This window comes from Elephantulus edwardii, unplaced genomic scaffold, assembly GCF_000299155.1.
Source record: "Elephantulus edwardii isolate Elephantulus edwardi_28Jun2011 unplaced genomic scaffold, EleEdw1.0 scaffold00041, whole genome shotgun sequence".
NCBI lineage: Eukaryota > Metazoa > Chordata > Mammalia > Macroscelidea > Macroscelididae > Elephantulus > Elephantulus edwardii.
The window spans coordinates 772,525-786,319 of NW_006399791.1; the positions used below are offsets into that span (position 1 = coordinate 772,525).

General features: G+C 46.7%; 1 protein-coding gene across 1 annotated transcript in view; it reads left to right on the forward strand.

The window, feature by feature from the left end:
* Nucleotides 1-13,795, forward strand: part of CEMIP (cell migration inducing protein, hyaluronan binding) — a 79,453-nt gene that overhangs the window by 34,757 nt on the left and 30,901 nt on the right. Inside the window, exons 11-14 of the mRNA XM_006885195.1 lie at nucleotides 2,758-2,933; nucleotides 5,133-5,342; nucleotides 11,826-12,031; nucleotides 12,749-12,818. Of these exons, the coding sequence (XP_006885257.1) occupies nucleotides 2,758-2,933; nucleotides 5,133-5,342; nucleotides 11,826-12,031; nucleotides 12,749-12,818 (662 nt within the window). The remainder of the gene's footprint in view (nucleotides 1-2,757; nucleotides 2,934-5,132; nucleotides 5,343-11,825; nucleotides 12,032-12,748; nucleotides 12,819-13,795) is intronic.

The following is a 13,795-nucleotide window of genomic DNA, read 5'->3' on the forward strand; positions in this document are numbered from 1 at the left end:
AGGTTCCAGGCCTGGCATGAGGATGAGAGACAGCTGTAGGAGCCCGGCCACCTGCTGTGTGCTGTTGTATGCTAGGTGCTGTTCCCAAAGTTCATGGAATTAGCTCGTTTAATTCCCAAAAGCCAAAGTCCATGGTGGTTGAGTCAATTTCAACTCATAGGGACCCTGTAGGACAGAGGAGAGCCTTTCCAGGGCTATCAAGGCTTATGTAAATTTGATTTGCATCTTTCTCCCCTGGAATAGCTGGTGGGTCCATCCACCAACCTTCTGGTCAGCAGCCCAGTCAAGTCAATTCCAGCTCATAGTGACCCAGGCTGGAACTGCCCCAGAGGGTTTCCAAAGGAGCAAATCTTTACAGAAACACACGCACACCTTCCTTGGAACAACTGGCAGATTCGAACCACCCACCTTTTATAATATTACCATTCCTGTTTTATAGAGGAAGAATCCAAGGTCCCCGGACCTTGTGTGCTCAGGGACCCACAACTCCTGCCTGAGCCAGGAATCTCCTCCAGAGCTGCCCAAACCAGCCAGGCCTGATGACACTGTGACTTTAGCCCAGTCGAACCTTTTAGACTTCTGACTTCCAGACCTGTGAGAGAGTAAATCTTTATTGACTGAAGCCACTGACTTTGTGATTGTTTGTTATAGCAGCCATAACAAACATGTTGTGGTTGCTGTGTCCCGCCAAGTCGGATCCGACCCACAGCTGACCCTCCAGTGGGCTTTCAGAGGCAGTAAACCACATGGGAGGAGACTGCCCATCTTTCTCCTGAAAAGCAGTTGGTGAATTTGAACTGCATGCCTTTGAGTTAACAGAGAAACTCTTTACCATAGGGACTCCAAAGAAGGTGGACTTGCCACCCATTAATTTTTTATCTTGAACTGCTGTTGTTGATAATTCATCCAAGTTCATTGCCGTAGAGTGGGAACTGCATTCTCACTGCCCCTCCGCTGTGTTTCTAAGGCTGCACATTGTCCAGGAGGAGACTGCCTTTCTTTCTCCTGTAGAACCCCTCGTGGATTTGAATGGTCAAAGAGACATAGCCTTTGGTTTAACAATATAGAGCTCTGTGAAGTACACCACCAGTACACTTTCAGTTCTATCTCACAGACATCCAAGAAAATACCGCTGCGTCCTGAGTCGCCGTTGTGGTCACTGGCATGGCCCATCTTGCTGAGGGTCTCCAGGACTCTCGTTAGCCTCCCTCTTCACCAGGCAGGCTGTTGTTCTGTTCTAGCCCTGTGTGTCACCTGATGATTTGGGCAATGTTCTGCTGTGATCTGTAAGGATTTCATTAGCTAATTTTTAGAACTCCATCCCCAGGTTTTTCTTCCTAGTGTTTCTGAGGTTAGAGGTTCTGATGAAGCCTGCTCACCACGAGTGACCTGGTGGTATTTGCTTGGCCCTATTGGTGGCATTTGACCCCGCTGTTTTCATAGATTCCCAGCATCACAGCAATACGTAAGTCACGTCACCATGGTAAGACAAACTGACAAGTGAGCGGTGGACTTCTGTTAAACTGAGATGCTTCCAAGAATCCACCGTCCCACTGAGTCTGCAGAATTCCCAAACAGTAAACATCTGTGGGAACTGCAGACTCACAGGTCATGTGCCAGGTGACGGGGTGAGCCGGGGAGCCAGCTCTTCCTGGAGAAGAGAGGTCAGCGCAAGGTCACACCCAGTGAGTGATGCTCTAGGGCTAATTATAACTGCAGCCTTTGTCTGTGGGCCCTGGTGGGGCTCTGGATCGAGGCTGGGGCTTCCATGGCTTAAGCCAAGATCAAATGTGAAAGTCAAGTGGTGTACATAGGTGGTGTGGTTCGGACGGGGATTGTTTCTCTCTGTAATTGCATCCTCAAATGGAAGAGAAAGCAGCCACCAGCCAGCTCAGCAGTCTCCATCCCAGGAAAGCATTGGAGGTGGTTACAGAGGCAGAATTTGTGCCTGTAAATCAAAGACAACTCCAAAGTTGGAACTCCTGACACCCTGTATATTTCTTTTTTTTTAAATTCATTTTAATGAAAGTTTACTGAAACTTTGGATTTATTTACTGTGGCACTTTTCTCTCTGCCCAACCCCCACTACTGCCCCAGTTTGCTCTTCTCTTTGAAAAGTAAAAGAAAAATTCTTTCATTGTTATACAATCCTGTATATACAGCCCGACTTTCTGCACAGATGGAGGAAGATGAAAGTGGAAGGGGAAAGTTGCAGCCTAGACTTTGCATAGAGCTTTGGATTCTCCTGCCTAAAACTCAGGAGATTCTAGTCCTGAAAACAGGAGAGAGAATAAAGTGAAGACAATCAGCAGACACTGTCCTGGACATCAGACCTAGACACACATGGCTGCAAGTCCTGGCCCTATATTCAAACGAATGCTTTTAAGGGAAAGAAATCCTTGGTCTTTATTCTTCTATAAAGTGGGATGCAAGACCACCATGAGTGCAAGGCATGATCCAAATAAGCAGCTTCTGTTAAAGCCCCTGAGGAGAGCCCAGAGACCAGTGGGCCCACGAACACACACCACAGACTCATGGAAAGCCCATGTCTGCCAGTGAAGAACTGTGCTCCATAGGATTTTCAGTGGCTGATTTTTCCATAGATTGCCAGGCCTTTCTTCTGAGGCACCTCTGGGTAAACATAAACCTCTAATCATTCATTAGCGACCGAATACATGGTCCATCTTCACCAGCCAAGGACTCTTAGTGGATACACCTTACCCATTATTCCCTCATCCTCCCTGCTTTCTGCCCCAGGGAAACCCCTGTACATGCACATCGGAGAGGAGATCGATGGTGTGGACATGCGAGCTGAGGTCGGGCTCCTGACCCGGAACATCGTGGTGATGGGGGAGATGGAAGAGGAATGCTACCCCTACAGCAACCACATCTGCAACTTCTTTGACTTTGACACCTTTGGAGGCCACATCAAGGTATGACTCTGCCTGGCGGAGGCTATCAACCCATGGCAAGGGGAGATTAGACAGTGCATGGGCTCCAACCCAAGTAGAAAGACCCCTTGATACCAGCTGGTGGGTGGGATTCTTGATAGGGATTGGGAGGACGAAGGAGGTGGGATTTCTTTACCAAGAGAAGTAGTCACCTTCTGGGTATTGGAGAAAATTTAGTTGCTGTCTACTGCCTCATGGATTCACGTGTCAGTCAATGGTGGGGGATGCTAGAAGTGTTGATAGAGCCAACTTGAGAACAGCTCTACATTCCCAGGCCACTCTGCGCTTTCATGCTTTTCAGTATGAGCCATTTCTTTCTTTTCCTTTATAACTGAGCCCTAATCCCATCGTAAAAGCACAAGCGTTTAACTCGCAAAAAAATCACATGTCCAATCCATCCATTAAGACAATAAGCAGAGAGAGAGGAACTAAAAGTTCTCACTTTAAATTAAAGGAAAAGACTGGCATAATGGCCTGCAGAATTCTACAAAATGAAGAAAAATGATACTAGTTAAATGTGGTTCAGTCTTTCCTAGTATTAAGCTCACATAAGAATTTCTTTTCTTCTTTTCTTTTCCTTTTTTCCCAATTTGAGTGAAAGTTTAAAAACAGTTTGGTTTTTAATATAATCATGCACTAAAATACTGTTTTATAACATAATTATCATTGATTAATGTGACTAATGAATTACAATTTCTTATCACATTGAAATTAAGTGCAATGTCAATTCCTTACTGTGTTTTCCTTTTCTTTTTCCTTTTATCTACTTAGTAATTTTTACTCCCCTCGCCCTCCCTTCCCATCCCTGTTTAAACCTCTGAGATTGCTTCTGTCTGTGTGTGAGCCTTCCGTTGTCATGAAAGGACTTTCTTTTGCATTTCTGTATGAAGTGCCTCTCTCTGACATAGTGAATGCATAAGGCACTCTAAGGTTCTTCATGTGGCCATTGTGTTCATTGACTCAAGATCAAAGTCGATAACCTAAGGTTACATTGCAGTTCTGGGAAGACGACTCTTTCAAAGCAAAGAGCGTGTGATTTCAGCTTAGAATATTATTATTTTCTTTAACTAAAGAGGCTAATGGAGTGAAACTTACCGAATTTTACAAGAGAGGCCTTATTGGCATTTTAGGTGGGTTATGTTTTCCATTGCAGGCTGTTATTACAGGATTTTTTAGCGTCCTGACCCCTGCTTATTTAATCCTGGTAATGTCCCCCAGTCATTGGAACCACCAGAAACATTTCTAGATATTTCTGGTCATTTCCTGGGGGAAGAGGGTGCCCTTAGTTGAGAACCTACTTAGAGAGATGAACAGGAATAGCAGACATGGAGTATGCGCACTCTTGTGACCCTCTTCCCGGTTCTTGGGAGTGTTTCCTGACTGGTCACAGCACTCGTTCTCATGAAACTCAAACAAGGCCTGAAAATCCTCCTCACCATCACTCCCGAGAGCAGCCAGTACTGGGCTTGGCATGCCAATGGATGCTTCCTTCAGAAAGGAGTGATTCACATGCACCTAAGACCATCCTTTCCTGGTAGAAGTGGACTGAGCCGGAGTCTTGAGACTCTTTTTCAGATTGTGTTTTGTGCTGAGTCGCTGGAACGTGGATGGTCTGTGTTGTGAAGTGGTCCCCTGGAGCAAGCTAGGAATGATCCCAGGTGTGCTGTGGAGTGAGTGTGCGTCTGCCTAATGAGCAAGGCCCCAGCCCACCATGCTACACGCCATAGGCCTGGGCTCAGTGTCGACCTCTGCTCCCCCAGGAGAGATCCTCAGATGATGGACAGTGACTCCTGTCCAGTGGTCTAGCCAAACCTGGATTCCCCAACCCTCTGAGGGTGTACTCCTGCCAGATTCCTCCCATGTTAGCTCAGGATTAACCTTTCCTCACAAGATGCAGTGTTTTAGGAGGCAGGGAATGAGGTTTGAAGCAAACATCCATCAGCTGTTCCACAGATCATCCAGAGCTCTCAGTTTAAAATTATTATCTGTCATTAGTAGCACCTTGCTTGCATCCTTTGGTATAAGAAGAACCAGGTTCTTACTTAGAAGAACAGAGAAAATGCCTTTAATTCACTAGGAACAGGGGTGGGGGATTAATGAAGGGCTTTGGTGACAACACCTCTGGCATCTTGGAATGTAAAGCCGCTCCCAGACTCCTGACTGTCATCTCTCTTCTCCCAGTTTGCACTGGGGTTTAAGGCAGCGCACCTGGAGGGTGTGGAGCTGAAGCACATGGGACAGCAGCTGATAGGACAGTACCCGATTCACTTCCACCTGGCAGGTGACGTGGATGAAAAGGGAGGCTATGACCCGCCCACATACGTGAAAGAGCTCTCCATCCACCACACGTTCTCTCGCTGTGTCACCGTCCACGGCTCCAATGGCCTCTTGGTAAGTTCTTCCATGCCCAGAGACAAAGACTTTCAGCTCTCTCGTTTCCACATCCCCTGCCCTACCATTCCACTCATGGCCTTTCCAGAGATGGTAGTGATCCACAGGTGTGTAGGTCTAGACACTTACCTAGAGCCACTGGGATTGAACCATCCTTAGCTGACAATTTAGACCCATGCTGACGCACCCATGTTTGGAGACCTCCCAAAAAGAGTATCGCCCACTCCCTAAAGGGCAGGAGTGACTAAGCTAGGTGAGGATTTAGTTTGCTGGGGTCACTGTAAATCCAGCACCTACTACTTCACAGCAGTGTGATGGGAAATGTTCCGTATTTGTGGCGTGACCAGTCTTCTCAGTGCACAAAGGAGGGATGAGGGCAGGTGTGTGTGTTGTGACATCTGCCCTATTGATGGGAGTCGGGGACGGGTGGCAGTGACGCTCCATTTCCTCTATCTAGACTGGTTCCTTCAGAGCAAGTGCTGCTGGGAGAAGCGCTCTTATTGACAGACAGGCCCATGGGTCAGAGGTCTGCCTTCAGCCTCTTTGTTGTGGTTATCAGATACCATTCTGCTGACTCTGAAGTCTTTCCCTGTGAACAACACATCTGAACTTTGCCCAACCTTGGACCTCCCTCACCATCTCTGATACACTTGAGATCATTGTTAAAGTAACTGTGTCACTCCATCTCGTTGAAGGTGTTCCTCTTTCCAAACATATCTTTTTTCCCAAGGACTCTTCATCCTCATCACATGCCCAAAGTATGCAACACAAAGTTCCACCATCCTTGCCTCTAAGGAGCGCCATGGCTGCACTTCCTCCAAGAGAGACTTGTTTGTTCTTTTAGCAGTCTGGGGGATACTCAGAACCCTTTCCCAACACCACATTCAGGGGCGTCCATTCTTCTGCCATCCTTATTTGTTGTCCAACTTTCAGATGCATTTTACATGAAATTAATCCTCCTTTAAATGAACTAAGCATTTTCTATAAATTTTATTTTGGGCATCGCAGAAGAAGGCCCTGCTAGCTAACTCCAGCTACTCAAACTACTTTGTTTGTCTCCACTGGAGCACTCTATTCTGTGACACAAGGAGTTGACATGAGTTGGAATTAATTTTATTGCATCTCGTATGGTTGTTTATTTAGCTGGGTCATTTACACTCATAGCTGAACCAGAGTCCTGAAGCCAGAACTTTAGACAGTCTCTTGGAACCAGAAACCCTTGCCACACTACATACCAAGACCTTTCTCCCTTCTGGCCTCATGGGATCCTGGATGCTGGTTTAGGAGGGGGCACCCTTTATCCCTCTGGGTGTCCTTTGGAAACCAACCCATCCAGGCCCCTTGGCACTGGCTTGACCACAGAGCCAGCTGTGGCCTTATCTTGGTGGCTAGTAGGCTTTCCAACCAAGTCAGCTGAGGCCCTTGACCTTTCTAAGGTGAAACAAAATTATCTTGATTTATAATCCAGAAGAAGTGTGGGCCTCCAACCTGCTGAGCCAGAGACAAGCTGGCACCTGCGCTTTTTACGGGCTGAAATTTCACCTTGTAAATGCCCTGTCCTGGGGGCGGGGCAGGGTGGGGCACTGTGTGGAGAATTCCATCTTCTGAAACATCTTCACGAGCACTGGGTTCGCCTTGTTGGAATTTTACATCTGCTTCCTTCCTGTGGGCCTGAAGGGCTTACCAGCGCTGACTATGTTTGGAAAGATGTTTTTAGCTGGAAAGATGAAGGGAGGCCAAGTACAGACAAAGATGCTATTCTGACAGGAAAATTATCGTAGGCCACTCGAAGAGCATCGTGGACGCCTTTGCTCTGGCTCTTCCCGCCAACATCAGAAGGGGTGGTTGTGGGCCATCACTGGTTCAAGAGAGAGAGGGTTTCTCGTTGCTCAGAGCTGAGAGGTGCCTTACCCTAAGCTGATTCTGCAACATCCCTCACAGCCCTTCACTCACGGGTGCCTTCTGCCTCTCTACCTATATAACTAGATGCTGGTATCATTAAAACTGAGGTGACCAGTGAATTCTAACCATTAACAGGGAAGAGGGCTAGAAGAACAAAGGAGGAAACGCTTTATTCTGGCTAGCATGCATAGGAACCTAGTTGTTGTTGTTGTTGTTGTTGTTAGGTGCCTTTGAGTCTAATATAACTCGTAGCGACCCTGTGAACCACAGACCTGAATCCCGTGCCATCTTTATCATCTCTGATCCACTCAAGTCCAGTGCTGCAGTCACCATGTCAATGTCTGTCTGCCTAAAACTGCTTCCATATTTAATCCTCAGAAGTGTTCTCAAATTGAAACTCTCTGCCATCAAGTCAGTTTGACTCACAATGACCCTCTGTTGGCCTTCGGTGGCTGTCCATCTTAATGGGAGGAGACTGCCCAGCTCTCTCCCTTCGAGCCACTAGAGGAACTGAACCACTGGAGAAGTGTGACTGTGACCTTTTGGATTACTTAGGCTACAAACTATGCAACTACAGCCTTTGGAAAGGCTCTAACAAGGACCAGTTGTAGCCTCTGAGAACTGGAAGGGACTTTCAGAAGTCCCCTAGTCATTTGAAGTTGAGTCAAGATTTGTCCTTATGTACTCTTCCCAATCTATTCCTTCCTTCTCCCTTCTAATGCTTCTCTTTTGACCTAGATTCCTTACCCACTTTATCTCTAAGGAGGAATGTTGTTGTTGTTAAGTGCCTTTGAGTCGTAGGTGACTCTTAGTGACCCTATGAACGCAAGTCCTCCACACTTGCGTGCGTGACTTTCATCCTCTCTCCAGGTTCATAGGGTTTCCAGAGGTAAGCTGTTTATGGAAGTGGATGCCACTCCTCCTTCCAAGCTTATTTTAATCAGGGAGCTCCACCAAACACTGTTCACCCTGGGTAATCATTCTCGCATTTGACACATCAGTGTCACAGTGTTCAGCTTCACAGCCACCACAAGTTACCTCTTCTCTAAGGCAAGTGGACAGAGAAGAGCTATATGACCTATAAATGTTTGACCAAAAACAATTAAAAACAGGCCTGAGGGCTGCAAGGAGGAATAAGAAATATAATTCAGGAGGAGAGTCCCCCACCGCCACCCCTCCCCTCATTTTTGGATGTCCATTGGCACTCAAGTTATGGAATCAGACAGCTTAAAAATTAAGTCCCTGTTCTGCCCCTGAAAGGGAAGAGACTTCAGTCAAGTGTTCACGTCTCAGTGACATCTGTTCCCACGAATACCCAGAACTTGAATACCCAAGTTGTCTGACTCATACAGATCCATCCGTAGGACAGAGTAGAACTGGCCCCATAGAATCTTCAAGGCTACAGATCCTGACAAAAGCAGACTGGCACGTCTTTCTCGTTAGGAGCTGCTGATGTCTTTTGTCATCATTCATTCTCATTCAAAGAAGACCATCCAAAGTATGGTCCAGACAGCAGGCAAGTGGCTGCGGGAGGCAGAAAAAGCGCTGTGGCTGCAGATAGGAGGCCTGGCTCAGAACAGAATTTCCCTGTGGAGCTACTGCGTGTCCCTCTGGAAGGCCCATGAGCCTTCTCCGGACATCAGTGCCTTCTGTAAAGTGCCGCCATTGGCCTCGATCCCTGATCACCTGCCAGCTAAAGAAGCATACATTTCTTACTTTTTCCCCCTCCCAGGCTTGTCTTTCCAGGCTATTTATAACAAACTTGCATAACTCACAAGTGGAAAAGGGAGCAGCTCCATTAAATGGCCTTGGTCTTGGCTGAAATGCTTATCGAGGGTCTGAATAGGAGTCCAGATGACGCCCTTGACCATAACCAAAGAAGGGAGGGAGGCTATTCCAGGGAACAGAGAGCTTTCCTTGAACAGGAAACATTGTAGGGCAAATAGGCACAGAGAGAGAACTAAAGTTCCAATCCTGGTTTAAATATATGGGTTGAGTGACATTGGGCAAATCGGACTTCTCTGAAGTGATTTTCTTTACCTCTAGGGGCTGGCGGGGGAGGGAAATGATTGAAAGGTTTTGTAAGATTTAAGCAAGATTGAAAGATGTCAGAGGCAGCCCAGTGCTGCGACATGGAGGGGCCTTTTTCTCAGATGCTTCCCTGGGAAGATTCTCAGGATGCTAAAGTGTAGACAAACTGTCCCAGGGAAGACTCGAGGACATGGCGGCTGCTTACCCCAGATCGGTGTTTCTCAAAAGGGAGTGACTTTGTCCCCTGCCCCCTAACCAGCTAATATCTGGGGCCATTTTTGATTGTTGCATTGGGAAAGGAGTGCATTTGATGCACTATCAACCCAAAGATATAGTTTTAATCCACCAGCTGCTCCGCAGGAGAAAGGTGGGCTGTCTCTTCCTGTGCCATTTACAACGTCTGAAAACCCACTGAACTATGAGTCAGTTCTGACTCAGCAACACATAACAACAGCAACAACAACTAGCCTAGAGGTTGGCGGTTCAAATGCATCCAGTGGTACCACAGAAGAAAGCCTGTGGAGAAAAGTGAACTGAAGAGATGGTGGAATACTTGTCGAAGATCCCTGTGCCAGTTGGGTGCACATCTCAGGTTCCTTACTATTCACTCCAGTGATCTTCTTGCTTCCTGCATTGACTCTGTGAGTCCCAGGGGAACCTGAAGAGCTGGAGTTTGCACCTCTTCCTGGTTCTCTGCCCAAGAGCTGTCAGTGTAGCCCATATGTTAAGCGTGAGCCGAGAAGCCCACTCAGATTCATAAGTGAGGACGCAATGAGAAACATCCAGACCAGCCTTAATGAAAAGGCTGTGTGGTTCAGCTCAGATGCTCCCGTCTGAGTAAAGTTCTCTCAGAAGTCTCACCCACTGGTTTTGCTTCTGTGTAATCTCTCCATGATGAGTCCTGGGAAGCTGTGCTCTTATCTACGTCCCCACACGTGGAAGACACACAGAGTCTCCTGTCCAGGTCTCCTCTTGGACCCAACCCTCTCATATCTGATATTTTGCTCCTCCTCCCTCCTAATCCATGAAGTCATGGCCATAACATTGTCAGTTGGACGAGACTTTTGAAAATCACCACTCCAGGTATAACACCCAAAAGCACATGCAGCAAACCCCAAAACCAATAAATAGGGTCTCATTTAAAAAATGGCGTCATTTTGGGCATCAGAGGATTTTATCAACAAAGTAAAGAGACTCTATACATATTGGCAGAAAATTTCAGGGAGCCATGTATCTGTTAAAAGTATAACATACAGACTGTAGGAAAGGGTCTTACCATGTAATAACAAAAAGACAAGCAACCCAGTTCATTTTAAAGTGCATAGACTTGTGTAGACAAAAGACTTACAGAGACACTTCACCAAAGGGATCACACACATGGAAAGATGTTCAGCACCATTAGTCATTCCTCCTCATCCTCTCATTGTCGTCACAAAGGGGGAAAATGTATGATCTCACTGTATGAAACATCTAGAATAGACACGTGTAGAGACCAAAGTTCATTAAAGGTTACCAGGGGTGGAGGAAGAGAGCTATGCTGAAGGAGTTCTGGATGGCTGATAATGGTGATGGTGGCGTAGTTCACAGAAGTATGAGGATGGCAAGTTGCACAATATGAAGAATGCAGTGATGTCAGATCCCGGACTAAGGTGCATCTGATTCAGGCCATAGTCTTTCCAATTACTTGCTGTGCACCTAAGAGCTGGACAGTGAATAGGAATGACAGAAGAAGAATTGATGCCTTTGAGCTGTGGTGTTGGAGAAGAGTATTGAACATCCCATGATGGCCAAGAGAAAAAAACAGATATGTCTTGGAGAGGGTGCAGCCAGAGTGCTCTTTGGAGGCAAGAATGATGAGGCTTCGCTTCACATACTTTGGACATGTTGCTAGGAGGTGCTGTTCCTTGGAGAAAGACATATGCTGGTGAAGGAGACCAGGTGGCTTGACATGGTGACATGGTGACTGCTGCAGTGGACTCTTGTGTGTCAGAAAGTGTGAGGATGGCACAGGATAGAACAAGGTTCAGATCTTTTGTTCATAGGGTCGCTATGAGTCGTACTCGACTCGATGGCACCTAACAACAACAACAACAACAATCCATGCCATTGAATTACATATGCAAATGCTGCTAAATTGTTAATTTTTTCACTGTAATTTTAAAAAAAGAAGTCATTGCTCTCTCTCCCTGCTCCCCTTTCCCTGACGTCAACACCTAGAGATTACCCTCCAAACTCCCAGTGCTCCACATAGAGCCTGTGTATAACTGGTGCTTTTTAAGTGTTTGTGGACCAAACGAACACACCATTACTGTCAGTTCTGACTTATCATGACCCTCCTGGACAGAGCAGTATTGCCCCATGGCATTTCCAAGCTCATAGACTTTCTAGAAGGATAGTGCCACATCCTTCTCCCAGAGTAGCTAGTAGGTCAGAACCACTGACCTCTCAGTTAGCAGCCAGTTATTGAAGCCTGCACCACCAGGGCTCCTTGAGTAAATTAATGACTTGTCAGACACTGGATGAACCATCCCCCTGTCTTGACTCTTGCAGATCAAGGACGTTGTGGGCTATCACTCTTTGGGCCACTGCTTCTTCACAGAAGATGGACCAGAGGAGCGCAACACCTTTGACCACTGTCTTGGTTTACTTGTCAAGTCTGGGACCCTCCTGCCTTCTGACCGTGACAGCAAGATGTGCAAGATGATTACAGAAGACTCCTATCCAGGCTACATCCCCAAGCCCAGGCAGGACTGCAAGTGAGTGCCTCCCTCCCCTCCATGCAGCACCCCAGCCCTGTGCCTGGGGGAGTGAATGTGTGAGCCATACTCACACCGCCTTTCCATTCATCTTTCCACTTCAGTGTCAGCTTCTGAGCCCCCTCCTAGCCCTTCACCTGCACACCACTTCTGGGAGGAAAGGCAGAAATGTGTCTTCTCCCTTCTCGGTTTACCTCCTGTGCATTGCTCTCATCTGAAGAGAACCACTGTCCTCGGCAATGGACGTTTCCTGGTGTCATGCAGTATCTTCTTGATGGGGTGCTGTGGTTGCCCCCTCTGCTGTCATAATCTAAACACGCAGGCCCCAACCTTATGGATCCATTTCTTGGCGGGGGGAGGGATAGGGAGAGTAAGAGGGGGTCGATTCCTGTAGAGTCCACTCCTTTGCCCTAGAACTAACTGCTCCCTGAGCTCTTTTGACTTAATGTTCGTTTTAGAATCCCTCTCAGGCGTCTCCTTTGAAGTGTTTCTACTGGAAAGGCCAACCCTATTTTAATCTCTGAATACATTAAACGCTCATATACAGCACAATTTCATGAAAACTGTGTTTCCAATCAAGAAAGATATTATTTCTGAAGTCTCTGGTTTGAGGCTTTCCCACCCATGTTAAAGCGTCTGGTGTGTGTCCTCCAGGGCAGCAGGAGACCTGGTGGCCCTGAGTGTGATGCCTTTTGGTCTCTTCCTCCCTCCCCCTAGCGCTGTGTCCACATTCTGGATGGCCAATCCCAACAACAACCTCATCAATTGTGCTGCCGCAGGATCTGAGGTGAGCAGAAAGTTAACCTTCTTTGGCAGAAAGTAAGTAGATGTGGGTTTGAGATAGGAGATGGCTGGGGCTAACACCAGTGCTCACCCTGAAATGCATGCATTTGGTTTGTATTCTAAAGTCAGGGTATCTCTAGAGTGGAAAGGTCAAGTCTTCCAGACCAGGAGTCCCATGAACTTGATTTTAAGAGATTGCTCTATAATCTTACAGTTCTGATGATCCTGGCCAGCAGTGTTACACACGCTATGTGTAACAACACTTGAGAATTAAATTTAGCTTAGAATGATGTTTGGCACATGGAGTTGATTGATCCCCATCATTCTTGGATTTTTGTGCTGATGAATTTGCATGTTGTTGTTGGCCTTCAGGTCAACTACAATTCATAGTGACCCTGTGAATAATTGTTCAGGCCCTTGCCCTGAACTGCAACATCCTCACAATCTCTGCCATGTTCTAGTTCATTGTTACGCTTGCAGTATCAATCCATCTTGTTGAAGGTCTTTTTCTCTGACTCTCTACCTATCCCCACATGATGCCTTTTTGCAAAGACACCCTCTGGACAACATGCCCAAATATGTGAGACGTGTATCTCCAGCCTTGCCTCCAAGGAGTACTGGTTACCCTTCCTCCAAGACAGACTTGTTTGTTATTCTGGCAGTCCATGAGGGATTCGCTCCTCTTCACCAACACCACAACAGAAAGCCATAGGTTTTTCTGTCAGTCTTATTCACGGTTGAACTTTCAGTTGCCTACAAAGTCATTGAAAATGCCACGACTTGAATCAGGTGCACCTTAGTCTTTAAAATCATATTTAGCACTGTACAGAGGCCCTTGACAACAGATTTTCATTCATAATCCCCCAGTGAACACTCTGAGGGCATTTCCTACTACACAGATGCGCAGAGTGTAGTAAACTTGAGCTTTTTCCAAGAAGAAGTCAGACAAAGTTGCTTCCGTTTTTACTACGTTTTTGTTCT